Source organism: Salmo salar, chromosome ssa28 (assembly GCF_905237065.1).
Source record: "Salmo salar chromosome ssa28, Ssal_v3.1, whole genome shotgun sequence".
In the NCBI taxonomy this organism is placed as follows: Eukaryota; Metazoa; Chordata; class Actinopteri; order Salmoniformes; family Salmonidae; genus Salmo; species Salmo salar.
The window spans coordinates 17,925,091-17,943,586 of NC_059469.1; the positions used below are offsets into that span (position 1 = coordinate 17,925,091).

At 44.9% G+C, this 18,496-nt stretch overlaps 1 protein-coding gene across 8 annotated transcripts in view; it reads left to right on the forward strand.

The window, feature by feature from the left end:
- sdk2b (sidekick cell adhesion molecule 2b) overlaps nt 1-18,496 on the forward strand; it is a 431,587-nt gene that overhangs the window by 338,428 nt on the left and 74,663 nt on the right. For all 8 annotated transcript variants that reach the window (XM_014179818.2, XM_014179822.2, XM_014179819.2 and 5 more), the window contains exon 4: nt 5,942-6,089. In XM_014179818.2, the coding sequence (XP_014035293.1) occupies nt 5,942-6,089 (148 nt within the window). The remainder of the gene's footprint in view (nt 1-5,941; nt 6,090-18,496) is intronic.

Sequence of the window (18,496 nt, forward strand, 5' to 3'; positions counted from 1 at the left end):
TCAGCCATTGTCTCTCACACACACAGGGGATTTGAACTTAGATTGGCTTACCCTGGCCTCAGACCATTTTTAAGAGTACTTGTCTTGATATTAACCTGTCTCATCTGATTGCAAAACCCTCACGGATTGATTAATGTAAATTCAGCAAACTCCTTACTGATTGACCTAATTCTGACAAATAGCCCCCACAAGTACTTGTCCAGTGGTGTCTTTGCTACTGTTCTCAGTGATCACTGTCCTATTGCATGTATTAGAGATACCAAACAGATTAACACTGATCCTTGTATAATTCTGAAGATAAATGTTTTTTTTTTTATCCCCACAAGCTTTTCATCGTGATATGTATTACTCTGACTTTTTCTTCATCAGCTGCGTGCCTGAGCCATAATTAACTGTAGAATTGTTCTCATCTCTCTGGCAGACAAACATACTCCCTTTAAATGCCTTAGAGTAAAAAACAGAACAAATCACTGGTTCTCTATGGAACTTTCAGATCTTGTTATGTTGAGAAATCAGGCCTGGGCCAAGGCTACAAAAAAAGACTGCAGCTGATTCAAGTGTTACTATTTTTTTTCTATTTATTTTTTCTATTATTATTGTTATTTTTTATTGTATTCTGCATTATTGGGAAGGGCCTGTAAGTAAGCGTTTCACTGTAAGTCTACACCTGTTTTTTACGAAGCGTGTGACAATTAAAATTTGATTTGATTTGTAGTTTTTCCAAGCAATTGAGAAATAGATGCACTTCCTCAATAAAGAAAGCTAAATTGAGCTACTTTCTCAGACTCTGCAGGTGATCTGTCTACATTTGGAAAATAGTTAAAGCACTGAAGTGTGAAGAGTCGTCTCCTTCTCTGCCTCAGCAAGTTGTGTCAGTTGTGGCATCATTACTGAGTAAAATTTGATAATTGATGCTTTTAATCAGGATTTTATCTCAGCAGGCTTTTTATTTGAAAGAAATGGTGGTTTATTTGACTGTGGTCAGCCATTCGACCACATGCCCGCCTGACCCTCTCCCATCTTCTAATTGGCTCGATGGAAGTTCTGTCAACTTCTAGTAAATCTTTGTTTTAATTTTGACAACGTTCTTCTTGTGATGTGCTAGACGTCTTGCGCAAGATTGATGTAAAAATATTAACTGGGGCTGATTTTTTTAATCCTTTCTTGCTGCAGCTTTCTGCTCCTCTAATTGCATAATCTTTAACACAATATTTTTTAGCTAACAGTTATTTTCTGGTACCATATCCCAGGGTCTGGAAGGTGGCCCACATACTCCTCCTTCACAAAGGCGGTGACCCGAGTGACCTAAATAACTCTCTTGCCAAGCTAAAACTCTAGAAATCTTGGTAAATACTCAACTTATATCCTTTTAAACTACTAAATGTATTCTAAATGTACACCAGTCAGGTTCCAGACCAGGTCATAGCACCATCTCGGCTTCTTATTTGGTTTTAAATTATGTTCTTATTTGTTTTGGGTAAGAAGAAACAATGTGCATCCATTTTTATTGACCTAAAGCATTCGACACTGTGGACCACTCATTACTTATTCAGAGGCTTTCATCAATTGTCCTGCACCAGGCACGTAGCTTCTTTGAATATTATTTAAAGAACACAGTGTGTATTTATTGATGGTGTTATATCAGGTTTTCTGGACATAACAAAGGGTGTCCAACACGGATCGATTCTTAGTCCAGTTCTTTTCACTATTTACATTAACAATATTGTTTTATCTCTAAAATAATATATACTTTCACCTGTATGCCGATGACACTGTGGTGTATGCTAATGCAAGGCTTTGTCAGAGCTTCAATCTGCCATTATTGCCTTGCAGAAAGCCTTAGTTGAACTGAAATTGGTACTTAATGCAGGTAAAACCAAGTATATCTTCTTTTCCAAATCACGTAAAAATGTATCTCATGATTTATGCATACGTACTTTGGATGGTGTCCCTGCTTGTAAATATCTGGCCGTCTGGATTGACGAAAGCTGTCTTTCAAAAAGCATGTTGATGAGTTAGTTAAGAAATTAAGAATTAAAATAAGCTTATTCTACAGGAACAGGTCCCATCTTTTGTTAAATAACAGAAAACAAATAATTCAGACAATATTCATTCCGGTTATTGACTAAGGCGATTTCGTCTATATGAATACAGCTGCCACTCTATTGAAGCCATTGGACACATTTTATTATAGCACATTGCGCTTTATTACAGGCGCTAGGTTCAGTATACATAATTGCATTATCTATCAGAAAGTAAGCTGGCCCTCTTTGAAGTCTCGTAGATTGATGCATTGCACTCTTTTTGTCTATAAAGCCCTCTTGCATAGACTTCTACCATACCTTACCCCATTGATAACCTTCAAACGTATAAGTTACCAGGGATGGCCAACCCTGGAGAGCCCTTCAGTCTCCACCAACTTAGGTGGATCTGATTTTAGTTTTCTTGCGCCTCTCATGTGGAATAATCTCTAAAATATAAACTCAACATGTAAAGTGTTGGTTTCATGTTTCATGAGCTGAAATAAAAGATCCCAGGCATGTTCCATATGCACAAAACGCTTTTTTGTCTCAAATGTTAGTTACATCCCTGTCAGTGAGTATTTCTCCTTTGCCAAGATAATCCATCCACCTGACAGGTGTGGCATAGAAGGTGATTAAACAGCATGATCATTACACCTTGTGCTAGGGAAATTAAAAGCCCACTCTAAAATGTGCAGTTTTGTCACACATCCCAATGCCTCAGATGTCTCAAGTTTTGAGGTAGCGTGCAATTGGCATGCTGACTACAGGAATGTCCACTAGAGCTGTTGTCAGAGAATTGTATGTTAATTTTTGTACCATATGCCGCCTCCAACGTGGTTTTAAAGAATTTGGCAGTACGTCCAACCAGCCTCACAACCGCAGACCACGTATAACCACGCCAGCCCAGGACCTCCACATCTGGTTTCTTCACCTGCGGGATTATCTGAGACCAGCCACCCAGACAGCTGATGAGTAGCCACCCAGACAGCTGAGGAGTATTTCTGTCTTTAATAAAGCCCTTTTGTGTGGAAAATCTTATACGGATTGGCTGGGCCTAGCTCCCCAGTGGGTGGACCTGGCTTCCAAGTGGGTGGGCCTAAGCCCTCCCAGGCCCACCATGGCTGCGCCCCTGCTCAGTCATGTGAAATCCATAGATTAGGGCCTAATTTATTTGTTTCAGTTGACTGATTTCTTTATAGGAACTGTAATTCAGTAAAATCGTTGAAATTGTTGCATGTTGCATTTAGACATTTGTTCTGCATAGATATGTATAGTGTAATTATTATTTATTGATGTGTTCTGCAAAAGAGACAGTGGTCTCAGCATGACTTACTGCTTAAACAAAGGTTAGATAAGTCAAATCTTTGTCTTTCTCACACTCTCTCTTCCTCCTCTCAATCTCTCTCCCTCTGTTTTTTACACACATCTCTTTTTCTATTAGCTGCCACCCTCTTTCAGTTTTTCCTCCCTCACTTCTTCCCTCTATCTCTCTTTCCCTCTATCTCTTACCAACCCCCACTCTCTTTCTCTCTCTTCTCCATCAGCAGCTCGTGGTGTGTTGAATGGGAAACAGAGTAGGAAGGGAAAGGAATGAAGCATCATTTTTGGGACAAATCACTTGTTCCATGCTAAACCTAATTTATATATATTATTAAATGATGTGGCATATGAGCAAGTTGAGGAGACTAAACTGCTGGGTGTAACCCTAGATAACAAGCTTTCATGGTTAAAACATATAGACTCAATGGTTGCTAAAATGGGAAGAGGTCTGTCCATCATAGGGCTTTGCTCTGCCTTCTTGATATCTCAGTTGTACCTGGCAGCAAAGAGGGACATAGGTACATTTCAGTTGGTCCAGTACAAAGCAGCACGTATTGCACTTAGATGTACACGGAGGGCAAGTGTCAGTAACATGCATGTCGATCTTTCCTGGCTCAAAGTTGAGGAGAGATTGACTGCATCACTATTGGTCTTTGTGCGAGGCATTGATGGGTTGAAGGTACGGACACTCATCGGTACAACACAAGACATGCAATCAGAGGCCTCTTCACAGTCCCCAGAACAGAGGCTGGGAATTGCACAGTTTTACAGAGAGCCATGACTACATGGAACTCTCTGCCACCCCATGTAACTCAAGCTAGCAATAAAAACAGATACAAAAAATAGATAAAAGAAAGCCTTACTGCAGAAAGGGACAGTGAAGAGACACAGCCATTTTGTTTATCTCATATTGTAATTTCCAATGTATTATGTAATAGACCTAGATATTGTGTGTATGTACTGATATGTAGGCTATGTGTGACATTTTAAATGGATGTAGTTCAGTCCTTGACTAATAATGTTCTGTATTATGTATTATGTCATGTTTCATGTAGACCCCAGGAAGAGTAGCTGATGCTTTTGCTGTGGCTAAAGGCGATCCTAATACATACCGTTACCAATACACCTGCATCGGAGCGGGAGAGAGAGAGGGAGAATGAGAGCGGGAGAGAGAGAGGGAGAATGAGAGCGGGAGAGAGAGAGGGAGAATGAGAGCGGGAGAGAGAGAGGGAGAATGAGAATGAAAGCGGGGGAGAGAGAGGGAGAATGAGAGCGGGAAGGAGAGGGAGAATGAGAGGGGGAGAGAGAGGGAGAATGAGAGGGGGAGAGAGAGGGAGAATGAGAGGGGGAGAGAGAGAGAGAGGGTGAGAGACTGAAAAGGAGAGGAGAGACAGAGGAACAGAGGGAGAGGGGAGGTGAGAGTGGGAGTGGGAGAGAGAGAGAGGGAGGGTGGGAGACTGAAAAGGAGAGGAGAGACAGAGGAACAGAGGGAGAGGAGAGGTTAGACTAGACAATTAGGATTGCAGAGACACACCTCTCTGAAAGAGGAACACAGAGAGGAGAAGCATTGCAGATTAGGAACAACGACGACATCAAAGCAAAGTCAAGGGATTTGAAAACTTCACAGATTTCCATTTGGGTCCTAAGCAGTACAGCAGCACAGCAAAACCAGATTACAGATTTATTCTCTTTGAAAGAAAAAAGAGATTTGCCACAATCGACCACTGTCATTCTACATATTCAGGAAATCTGTATAGTTCAAAGTCTAAAGACTTTTGCATGTATCAAAGATGGTATTATTTCTAAAATGTGTGGTAACTTAATTGACTGTTTGATGTATTATTCACATAGGGTTAGAGAGGATTTATTTGATTTTGAACATCTATTTGGCGGGGAAACTGACAGAAAGTTACCTTTCGAGTCCCCAACTCTGTGTCTTTAATGGCTTGTAGCACAACTAGGCCTAAATCATCAGTGACAGCCACTGCTCAAGCATATAGTCTCATTGGAGCAACCTTGTGGACACTAAAGAGAAAGTGAAGCTACTATTCTTCAGCAATCCCCTCTTATTGAGTCTGAGGTGTTATTGGCTGCGTTTACACAGGCAGCCCAAATCTTAATTGGGGAAAGATTAAAATTGGGCCAATGTTAGTTGATGACGTTGTTATGTTCAGCTTGGAGGTAGTGAAGCTATGTTGTGTATTCATAACTGATGTTCTACTGTTTTTACTGCATTTTCTTCTAAGGACTTTCGAAAACGTATTTATTGCTGACACAATGTTTGAATTTGAAAAGGAAACCAAAATTAAAGAAAGTTTGAGAAAGACAGGAAGACTGCATTATCATGTAATATGAATGTAACAGTTACATTATATCAGTTCTATAGTTTCCAAAGTACAATTTTTTATAAAAAAAAGGTTTTATCAACTTTTATCAACGGCTGTCTGACCAACTGGTTCAATATAACACCTCAGTTCAAAAAAACAGATAGTGAAAACGTTTTCGGAGACAAAGGATCAAGTTTGAGAGAGAATATTCTCCTCAGGAATAACTCAACTGTAATTATTTTTCTGTTTTTCTCTCCTTTCTTGCTTTAGTTATGGGCAGTTTTGAAGAGGGTGAGCGTGCCCAGTCGATCTCTCAGGGGGAGGGGGCGGTTGTTCCCGCTCCACGCATCAGGAGCTTTCCCCAGCCGCAGGTCACATGGTTCAGAGACGGACGCAAGATTCCGCCCAGCAGCCGCATGTAAGATGCACAATGATGCTGTCTCTTATGCAGCTCACTCGCTCTGTCTCTCTCTCTCTTTCTCTCTCTTGCTCTCTCTCTCTCTCTCTCTATATATATATATATATATATATATATATATTATCTGTGTACCTCTCTGTTATTGTTGTCACAGACAATGTGTCATTTTTTTCCATCAAGATGTTGTCTATTTGCTTGACAATAGATATGTTGTCTATTATGTGTTTGTGTGAATGTGTTGTTCAATCTATTGTGTTTCATATGTGTGGGCTGCATCTGTGGATTTTATGTATCTATTTGCTATGTGGTTGATTGTGCATGTGTTTGAGAGAGAGTCGGAGAGAGAGAGAGACAGAGAGAGAGAGAGAGAGAGAGAGAGAGAGAGAGAGGACAAAGAGAGGAAGAGAAGGGGAAAGTGGGACAGAGCGTGATAGAGTGCATGTTCTATCTGGTTGTAACTGTTTCTCCATCACTTGAAATAGTCTTCGCCTCAGTGAAATGTACTCCCAGGGCCTCTCCTCTACCCTCCCTTTATTCTGCCCTCCAAATGGAGGCAAGGCAGTGAGGGAGGCTTGTTTACCAGGTCAAAGAGAGGCCTGGTACTATCAGACTACATTGGGGCAAGACAGGGGCCTCTGAGGGGGGGGACAGGGGCCTCTGAGAGGGGGGACAGGGGGCTCTGTGGCGCTCTGAGTGCCTGGCAGAGCCGCTAACAGCCTCAAATAGGATTCTTGTCTTGGTTTCTTGTCTTGGCATTCCCCCTCTTAAAATGGAAAAGGGGTCAAATAGAGAGTTGCTTTTGGAGAGGTGCTCGTTTTCTGGCCTGAGTGGGAGACTGGGAGCACTGCTAATTTTCAGTAGAAGGATTGTCTCCAGATATATATATCCACTACAGGACTGTAGGACTAGGAGATAGGCGGCCGCTACAGCCAAGGTGACAGCTTTGCTAATTGAGTTTTGGTTTCTTTTTCGTTTTGGCAGGTTTTTTATTTGTCCTTGTCCTCTGTGTGTGAAAGGACACTGTGTGTGTGTGTGTGTGTGTGTGTGTGTGTGTGTGTGTGTGTGTGTGTGTGTGTGTGTGTGTGTGTGTGTGTGTGTGTGTGTGTGCTGCGTGCGTGCGTGCGTGCGTGCGTGCGTGCGTGCGTGTGTGTGCGTATGTTCGTGTGTGTGTGTGTGAGCGTGTGTGTGTTCGTGTGTGTATGTGTGTGTGTGTGTGTGTGTGTGCGTGCGTGTATGTGCGTGTGTTCGTGTGTGTATGTGTGTGTGTGAGGGGACACAGCATGTATGTGTGATAAAGGTGACCCACCCCTCCCTCATCATGTGTCTGTGTATTCATCAGGGAGGTGACCTTCCCTTAGGTTAGACTGCAGCTTCCTTATCTGATACTCGTCATCAGTAATCATCACCCGTCCCCTGAATGACAATGAGACAAGGAGAGAGACAGAATAGAAGAGAATTGGTTGGAGGAAAGTTGGAAAAGGGTGGGGAAAGAGTTAGAGGAAGAGGTAAAGACCACCTGACTAATGAGTCTGGTGTGTCTCCTTCCTGCTGTGGGGTGGGTAAAGAGTTCGGAACCTCATTGTATACAAAACATGATGTTGTAAAAGACTAATCAAAACACTACATTGAACTCTTTCGCTTTTCATATGTTTCCCATCGGAAAGTTAGCCTGGCTGACGCACGACCCACGTGACTCTCTGAGCTGGTGTCAGCCAGACTATCTGAAAGTAGCTCATTCTCATTACTTTCTCTCTCAAACACACATTCTCTCTCTCACCCCTCTAACTTTTCTCTCTCTCTCCCCTCTCACTCTCTCTCTCACCATGGCACAGGGCCACCCACCGTGTGTCCTTCTAACACCCTTGTCCTTGCCTCCTGCTCTCTAGATCCTAACTTTTGAATTCCACACAAACCAGCTGCCAAGGTTAATATGTGCAAATAAGCACTGGCGATAACATGGTGGTCTTTTTTAAAAACAATTCTTTAATTGAATTTGAATAGCGCCACAGGCATCCACTCTGTAGTGGCTTCAAAGCCTTAGTAGAAAGAGAGAGAGGGGGGAGAGAGAGAAAGGGAGAGAGAAGGGTGGCAGGGAGCCTAGTGGTTATAGCATTGGGCCACTAACTGAAAGGTTGCAAGATTGAATCCCCGAGCTGACAAGGTAAACATCTGCCGTTGTGCCCCTGAACAAGGCAGTTAACCCACTGTTCCTAGGCCGTCATTGAAAATAAGATTTTGTTCTTAACTGACGTGCCTATTTAAAAACAAATAGAGAGAGTGAATGAGCAGAAACAAAAATGAACCTTGTTGAAGGTTAAGTCTCTCACTGTATGGTTTCTCTGCCGTTGTCACCAATTGCCTGTGCAGCCTGTCTTTTCACTGCAGCAGATAAGTTATATACTCATTACTGGTCTGTATAAAGTTCACTCTAGCCTCTGGGGCACAGGTGTGTTCGGAGAGAGAGGAGAGCAACAGCCACCACGGGAGAGACAGGTACAGAGAATCTAAATGAGGGCATTGATTTTTGTTGTTCCCCACAATGAAATCGGGCAGGGGACTGTGGATCGGTCTGCGTCCGTCTGTTAGTACGTTAGTCACACGCTATATCTCAGACAGTACTGGCCCGATTTGGACTCAACTTGGTTGAATGATGTGTCTTGCCATAGAGAATTGGCATTTTCAAAATTACACTGATTGGCCCAAGGCGGGAGCTATAGTAATTAACTGAAATTTGTGAGTCACACCAGAGAGGAAGAGGTGAAGCTAGAGGGATAACTGGGCCCGAAATGGAGGTCAATGAGAGAGTGTTGAATTTGGTTAACAAAAACTGTAATGGCTTATTTGCTATGTGTGGCTTATTTGATCGAATAGAGGTTTTGTAGAGCATGGGTTATTATTAGTGTACTATTATAAGTAGGACACGTGACATCCCGGCAACTTTGAGAAAAAACACTTTATATCGGAGTGGGTTGTCGTGTCTTTGGGGTACCATTAAACGGAAGATATGTTTATCAATTAGCTCCCTGTAATTATTATCACGCGATTAAACTGATTAATCGTTTAATTGTAATTAACTAGGAGATCGGGGCACCAAGGAGAATATTCAGATTACAAAGCTATAATTTTCCTAATATAACTTTCCTGTACTATAATATTATATTCTATTATAGTATAGGCCGATTATCTTGTGGTTTAAATGGTGTATTTTACCTCGAGTCCAGTCTCATTCCAAACGTCGTAAATTGTTGTATCTGCACGAACCCAGTCTTTGCTAAAATCATCCATACATCAATTGTCTTAAAATCATTTATTTACTACACTAAGTAATTAACAGAAAACATACAAAACAGTAATTATCGTCACAAAGGATTGGTAGAGGAATGTGCCCTTGTGGGCTAAACAGGCAGGTCGGCCTGTTGAACAATGGGTCATAAACGGTCCGCTGAGAAGTTACACAGAGTTCATTAATATTAACAATTGACAATTGAAGGCTCACTCATTCGGGAACAATTGCAATCAATACATATTTACGCTCATGTGTCGTCGTGATCCTTGTTCGAGAGTTCTGTTCTGTTGGGGAGTTTTGTCCGCGTTCTCTCTCTCTCTCTCTCTTGGTTAGAATGGATCTTTCAGAGCGACATTCATTAATGTCGTCATAGAATGGTTGTTTCGTTGGTCTTCGCGTTCGATGATAGAATTTACTTAGCTGCAGACTAATAATTAATATCAAAGACTTGTTCTTATTCTGTCGGTATCAATAGTCTAAAAGTTAACCACGTGGTATGGTTCACTTTCAGTAGAGTACTTGGATGGTCAAACCTCTGGCCATAGAGTGTAGGCCTGGTCTGAAGAAATGTAAATCAGGGGGTGTTTTATAGTGCCCATAGAACAGCTTGTCAAATGACGCCTGGTCCTGTATGGGTCCCTGGGGCGTGCCTATGACTGAGTTAGATTTGGTTACAGAAATACAATTCTATCACATTACATCAGTACATAGCATCTCAATGTCTTACAAAAGCTTTATCCTTATTAATACATTCTATACAACCATTATGATGCTATTATATAAACAGTTTTATGGTAATATGGCTATATTGTCTCTTCTGAGTATCACAAAATTGTACCAAGCGGATCAGTTCGTAGCTGGATTCTTCACCAATCTTCCATACCTTCTCCAGCACACACAAAATGTCGCTTGGCTCTCCAATTCTATGAGTTGGAAGAATTTCCTGTGTCTCTCTATGGGCCATGTGGCCAGAGACTCTCCTGGAATTTTAGAGTTTTTACGACCCTTTACACACAGGGGGGATTGGGGGGGGGGGAGGTAGGTTGGGTGGTGGTGCAACAGGGAGGGGGTCAACTGTCCTCCCTGTACCAAAAGAGGCCAACGTCATGACAGGGTGCTTTTTGTTCACACGCGTATCTGCCCTCTCATTGGCTAGAATGGTCCCACCTGATCTTGCCTCCTCCTGACTGCCTTCTAGCCTGGGTACCAGTCTCTTTAGCTAATAATCCTTGCCAGTCCTTGTTATTGCCAGAGTCTTTGGCACATGACATGGAGTACAGAGAGTGGATAAGCTAAAGAGACTGGTACCCAGGCTGCCTTCTATTTTAGAAGACGTTTATTTTCATTGTTAGAGCGGCCACTTGAGAATCTGGTCAATATAATGGATAATCTGTGGTCACACACGATAACTGAAATGTGTTAGTCACACACGATATCTCAATTGGCCCAAGGGGGGCTCTGCATTATTTGTGGGGGACAACATGTTTCTCTCCCTTTCTCTCAGGTTTTCTCTCTCTCAAATTCAAAATTGTAAAAAGGCTTTATTCAAGTCTCTCTCTCTGTCACACCCTGACCATAGTAGGTCAGGGCGTGACTAGGGGGTGTTCTAGTCTTTTCATTTCTATGTTTGTGCTCTTGGTATGGTTCCCAATTAGAGGCAGCTGATGTTCGTTGTCTCTAATTGGGGATCATACTTAAGTTTTCCATTGTTCCCACCTGGGTTGTGGGATATTGTTTTGTGTTAGTGTGTTGAGCACTACGACTTCACGTTCATTGTATGTTTGTTGTTTTCTTAGTTTCACTTTAATAAAATATTTGGAACTCAAATCACGCTGCGCCTTGGTCACACCTTTTCTACGAGCGTGACAGAATATCCCACTACAAAAGGACCAAGCAGCGGGCAACGGAGGGAAAAGTGAGTTGGACCTGGGAAGAGATCATGGGAGGATGTGTGACCCTTCCTTGGTGGGAGTCGCCAGGAAATCAGGAAGGACAGCGACGATGCCGGGGGCCGCGGCCACAGAAACCCCAAGATTATTCTTTTTTGGGGGGGGGGCACGAGGGGTGGTCGGCTGAGCAGCGGAGAGTGCCAGAGCCCGAATGGGAGTCGATGGAGGAGTGCAATGACGGGTATCGGAGAATGACTTTGGCGAGGAGTATGCTGCAGCGCAGGCGTGCTGAAGAACGTTACACCAGTCCGGTGACATCTGTGCCAGCTCCCCGCACTCGCCCTGAAAAGCCAGAGACCGTCAGGAAGGTGATGGAGAAGTTGGGGGAGAGAGAGAGGAGAGAGATGTTGGTCAAGTGTGTTCTACTCAACATTCGACCAGAAGAGCCTGTCAGCAGTCTGGTGAAGTCTGTGCCGGTTTCACGCTTCTGGCCTCCAGTGCGCCTCCCCAGTCCGTTACGTCCTGTGTCAGCTATCCGCACCCTCCCTAAAGAGCGTGTCACCAGTCCGGTGCTACCTGTACCGGCTCCACGCACCAGACCTCCAGTGCGCCTCCCCAGCCCGGTACGTCCTGTGCCAGCTCCCCGCACTCGCACTGAAGTGCGTGTCACAGTCCGGTGCCACCTGTGCCGGCTCCACGCATCAGGCCTCCAGTGCGCCTCCCCAGTCCGGTACGTCTTGTGCCCGCTCCCCGCACTCGCCCTGAAGTGCGTGTCACCAGTCTGGTGCCACCTGTGCCGGCTCCACGCACTAGGCTTCCAGTGCGCCTCTCCAGCCCGCAGCGTCCTGTGGCGGCTCCACGCACTCGACCTGAGGAGCGTGTCATCAGTCCGGTGCAACCTGCGCCGATGCCCAGTCCAGGCACGGTGTCCAGTCCTGCTCCCTGGCAGGAGCCTCCCTCTGCGCTGGTGCCCAGTCCAGGCACGGTGTCCAGTCCAGCTACATGGCAGGAGCCTTCCTCTGCGCCGGTGCCCAGTCCAGGCACGGCGGCCAACCCAGCTCCATGGCCGGAGCCTTCCTCTGCGCCGGTGCCCAGTCCAGGCACAGCGTCCAACCCAGCTCCATGGCCGGAGCCCTCCTCTGCGCCGGTACCCAGTCCAGGCACGGCATTCAGTACCGCTCCAAGGCCGCAGCCTTCCTCTGCGCCGATGCCCAGTCCAGGCACAGCGTTCAGCCTGGCACCATGGCCGGATCCGGGGTCTGGGCGGGGGCGGCGACCCGCACCGGGGCCACCACCGACACTAGTCACCCCCCCTACCCTCCCCATTTGGTTTCAGGTTTTGCGGCCGGTGTCCTCACCTTTGGGGGGGGGGGGGTACTGTAGGTCAGGGCGTGACTAGGGAGTGTTCTAGTCTTTTCATTTCTATGTTGCTGCTCTTGGTATGGTTCCCAATTAGAGGCAGCTGATGTTTGTTGCCTCTAATTGGGGATAATACTTAAGTTCTCCATTGTTCCCACCTGGGTTGTGGGATATTGTTTTGTGTTAGTGTGTTGAGCACTACGACTTCACGTTCGTTGTATGTTTGTGGTTTTCTTAGTTTCACTTTAATAAAATATGTGGAACTCAAATCACGCTGCGCCTTGGTCCGACCTTTTCTATGAGCGTGACACTCTCTCCATCCCTCTCTCTCTCTCACGTCTTCTAGTTGAGGTGTCATACTTGTCATTTGCATCGTTTCTTCTCACCACCTTTCTCTATCTTTCCTCTCCTCTCTCCTCTACCACTATAGAAAGGAATATTTCCAGAATAGCAAAGCAATATAACATCTTCTAAAATTGAACACAATTGACCCTGGGGGGTATCACTCCTTCTCCTTTACATTCTGCTATGGCACCTTGATGCTGTTCAGAGATGATTTCCATCACACTGTAATCAGCCAGGTAGCCAGGTAGGTTGGAGCTCGGAGTTAGGAGTGTTGCGTGTGCATGCGCGTCACGTTGGACCTAGTTGGGGGTTCTCGATGCCTGCCTGAGTCCCCCCCATAGCAGGGTGGATGGGAGGGGAGTCGGTGAGGGCTTTGGATTCCAAGGACATGGAGGCGGGTTTAGTTATGTGTGAAAGTGTAGCCTTGGAGAAAGATTCTGAGTGTAACTTAGTTAAGTTTTTCTCAACTTTCAAAGGCACATTGGACTGGTCTCCCTGGAACGAACAGGGAAATGAACATACAGTATCTATCACTATGGATATGTAAAGTAAACAAGATCCATGGTGGCTCAGAGAATTCCCCCATTTCGGCTCCCCTGCCTCCAGTTTCCCTTGACAGAGGCAATGTCTCATAGTGGGCCTGCGACTGTTATCTCTCTGCCGCCCGTGCTGCCTATGCAGCTGTTCTTTTTGGCATCCACCTAGTCTGCTCTGTCCTCTCAGACTGTTAGCGTCCTTGTCGCAGAGAAAGAGTTCTATGTACTCTTCATAGTGATCCTGTTTAGCTTCAACAACAGAAATATGGCCCTTAACTGAAAAGAGCAGTTATCTGTTCAAAAATGTAAAACCCATACTGCCTGCTTTGTCTCCAATCTGCTTCTCTATATTTGATTGATCACCACTGTCCTAAACAGGTTTGGTGTCTCGAATTCCGGTCGATCTGCTCTGCACTAGTTTGGTTTAGACTGACTGGATCCCGGCCGGGCTCATTGGAATGCAGTGTGCCAGGGCTGGGTGAGGCCGAGGGGAGAAAAAGTACTTATTTAGCTCTAATAGCAATTACTCTTCTCTCATTGAATGAGATGCAATTGAAAGGGCCTTTTCCATTTGGGGGCTGTGATTTGTTGTGTTATTCCCGAGACTTAATGTGCTGTATAATCAGAGCCTCCTTCAGTAAACACATTTACCCGGAATTGCACCGCACCGTTTGCCAGATTGGAAGGTGAGTCAGGCACGAGGAGGAGTAGAGTAGTCAGACACGAGGAGGAGTAGAGGAGTCAGGCACGAGGAGGAGTAGAGGAGTCAGGCACGAGGAGGAGTAGAGGAGTCAGACACGAGGAGGAGTAGAGGAGTCAGGCACGAGGAGGAGTAGAGGAGTCAGGCACGAGGAGGAGAAGAGGAGTCAGGCACGAGGAGGAGTAGAGGAGTCAGACACGAGGAGGAGAAGAGGAGTCAGGCACGAGGAGGAGTAGAGGAGTCAGGCACGAGGAGGAGTAGAGGAGTCAAACACGAGGAGGAGAAGAGGAGTCAGGCACGAGGAGGAGTAGAGGAGTCAGGCACGAGGAGGAGTAGAGGAGTCAGGCACGAGGAGGAGTAGAGGAGTGCATTTTCTTTCTTAGTCAACCATTTCTCTCTATCTCTCTTTTTTCATCCGGAAACTTCTCTCTTGTCTCTCAAGACGTTGAGTCATGGATTTATCTCTGAGTGCTACAGCCCTACCACCTTGTAGCCATGACAGTTAACAACCTAACATAACGTGGCCTACCTGGGAAATCACAGAGAGGAGAAGACTGGGGATGAGGAGGAATATTGATGCTTTGCTGACACCCGCTGTGCAATTACCAGTGTTTAGCTGCTGCTTAGAGAGAGTGGTCAATTAATAGGTCTGCCTGAGACATCCACCTCCTGTCAGTCTAATATGGATTCTCCATTACTCACTGTGGTGTGTGTGTGTGTGTGTGTGTGTGTGTGTGTGTGTGTGTGTGTGTGTGTGTGTGTGTGTGTGTGTGTGTGTGTGTGTGTGTGTGTGTGTGTGTGTGTGTGTGTGTGTGTGTGTGTGTGTGTGTGTGTGTGTGTGTGTGTGTGTACGATTAGTCCTGGTTGACCTGGCTGGACTCACTCACTGGTCAATAGAAAGGCTCAAGGAGAAACAGGTCCTAGTAGAGTATTGTAGGTGTGAGGAGGCTGCTAATGATCGGGATGCTGCTGAAATCTCAGATGTTCACCAAACTCTGAGGTGGGATGTCACATTCTCAAGGATATAGAGGAATCTGACTGATCTGATCTCAGGCAGTACATCAAGAGATGTGACAATTGATGCATATCTATTACTTATGCTATGAATACTCAATACCATAGTAGTTCTGAAAATAACTTGGTTAAGGGTTAGCAGTAGGGAGTGGGAAGTCAAGCGGCCACTACAAACCATGACAGCACACTCCCACTGAGACAAGCAAGTAGCTGTTTTTATGAGCAACAGCCTCCCTCCTCTCCTCCATCTATCTCCTCCCTCCTCCCTCCATCCACCCTGGAGCTGGAGCTTTTCATTAGAGCGATGTGTTGTGGAGCGATGGAAGGCAGGGTGTCGGCTCTGGCCCAGGCCTGCCGCTTTATCCCCCCTGACCCCTCACCCCTCTCTCTCCTTGGGGAATCTGGCAGAGGCTGGCCCCGGTAACGGCTATTTGTCTGTAAGTAATGGAGGTCTGAGGTGGGTGTCGGGGTGGGTGGGGGGGTGGGAGTGACATTACACTCTTCCATTGTGTGTGTCTCCGAGTAGTCTGGACACTGTCACACTATGTCAACTGTGTTTTACACACACACACACACACACACACACACACACACACACACACACACACACACACACACACTACACACACACACACACACACACACACTACACACAAGACTACACACATGTGCAAGCACACACGCATGGGCACTCACTAATATTGATGGGAGCTGTACATAATCATTATCAGTGTTAGCTGTCAATCACTTTCCTCCCCCATGGCATCAAATACATAAATAAACCCTAGATGGGAAATAATTACAAACAGAGATACATGACGCCTCCAGGCCCCAGCACAGCACAGCCAGGCTCTTGCTATAAATGGCCAAAATATATCAGAGATGCTGCCTGCTGTCCAGGCTTCTGCATTGCAGCCTCCCGGCAGACTCCTTAGTTAATGGGAGCTGTTACAGTGGAATAACAATGCAAATGTGGGTTAAATCAAAGAAAAGAGAGAGAGGGAGAGAGCGAGAGAGAGAGGGAGAGTGAGAGAGTGAGGGAGAGAGAGAGAGAGAGAGCGAGAGAGAGAGAGAGAGAGAGAGAGAGATAAAGGGAGAGAGAGAGAGAAAGCGAGAGAGAGAGAGAGAGAGAGAGAGAGAGAGGAAGAAAGGATAGAAATACTTCTTCATACTTTACTAAATCACCTTGAAGAAGCAGCTATAGAACAACCCTTAGATTCCTCAACTCTTGCTCTCTCTTTCCTTCGGCCTATATCTGGATGTAGACATTGCAGATGATTCCTTCTACAGTTTTCACAGGTTTGCATCCCAAATAGGACCCTATTCCTTACATAGTGCACTACTTTTGACCAGAGCCCTATGGGTCCTGGTCATAAGTGGTGCACTATGTAGGGAATAAGGTGTAATTTAGGATGGGCTCATGTTGAAGGGTAAAGAGAGAACAAGCAGCAGGGGAGACATGTGTGTGTGTGTGTGTGTATGTGTGTGTGTGTGTGTGTGTGTGTGCATCTGCGTGTTTGTAGCTAGGAGATTTAGAGAGAGAGTAGTGTTAGTGTATCTGTCGGTGCAGATTATATATTTATAATTATAAACTGAGTGGTTCAAGCCCTGAATGCTGATTGGCTGACAGACGTGGTATATCAGACTGTATACCACGAGTATGACAAAACATGTATTTGTACTGCTCTAATTACATTGGTAACCAGTTTATAATAGCAATAAGGCTGGGGTTTATGATATATGGCCAATATACCACAGCGTTGCATCATGCGTAAGAACAGCCCTTAGCCATGGTATATTGACCATATACCACACCCACTCAGGCCTTATTGCTTAAGTGTATGTAGTATTCAGGTACACAATGAGGATGATTGGCTGCATTATATATAATGCCTGTTAATACAGTGAATATCTACTCACTATACTCATACATTTTAGTCATTTAGCAGACGCTCTTATTCAGAGGGACTTACAGTAGTGAATGCATACATTTCATACATTTTTTCTCCATACTGGTCCCCCGTGGGAATCGAACCCACAACCCTGGCGTCGCAAACACCATGCTCTACCAACTGAGCCACACGGGACCATAGCCAGTTACTTATCTTATATGCTACAGGCATCGTTACACACTGTCCCCATTTTGGAAAGGTCCCGGGAATCACCTGGGATTCATTTAACGCTCCGGACAGTTCCACTCCATCCACTTCCCTATGGGAATCCATAATTCATCTCCAAGGTGACGGTCCGGGATGTGTCTCCACAGCGATGAGCTAGGACAGTAGTATTAAATATTAACCATGGATTTAGTCAGGCCTACGAGACGCTTTGGGAATCACAAATGAGGCGTCTCTCGCTTGGAGATATTTAAAAATCAATCAGTCAAGCGGTTGGAACTTGTAAGTCATGAAGAGAACCCAAAGAACAGGTATGCGCCAATAACACCCTGCTGCTCCATCTCTCCTCCATCTCCTCCATCTCTCTCCTCTACTGGGGACCATTGTGATGTTTTCCACATACAGCAGTGTGGAGAGATCATGTTTGAGAGATGTGTTTTTATAAGGGGTTCAGCTCAGGTACACACACACACACACACACACACACACACACACACACACACACACACACACACACACACACACACACACACGCACAGCAGCAGTGTATCAGTCGGTTGGTCTCCCATTGTGTCTGCTGGCCATTGTGGGTTTTTCTATTCTTGTTGTTTTGCTGTGTTCTTGTGAGTGACCCTGGCCTGACTTCTCGTTATACAGTAGAATATCAGTCTAGCAGGAGCAGGGCTCTTTAGCCATCCTACTTATACAATGGGTGTTCTTGAAATGCACTTACTTTTGAGCATGCTATTTTGAAAAAATGTACTTACGTTTTCAGGATTTTTTTTCTCCTATCTGTTTGGTTTAATTTTCTGATTCTAAATCAACTAATATACTGTAGCAGCATAATGACTTTAAATATGTTTTTTTACCATTATGATAACATTGTACCAGCAGTAGAAGGAACACCAATGACAGTATCACCAATTACAAATCTAAGGTCATTCATTCTTTACAAATTGTTTACTAAACTGATTATTTTGCTCACAATGTGATTTCTCTTCATTTAAATTGAGTTACGCCAATGACACTTTGTATTTTGACACCATATTATCGATGGAATCTTCACATTTATGGCATAATAAAAAGGAATGATTAGCTATTTGTTTTCTTTAATATAGGCCCCTCCCCTGATAACAGTTTGCTGCTGGAGGGAATAATCAG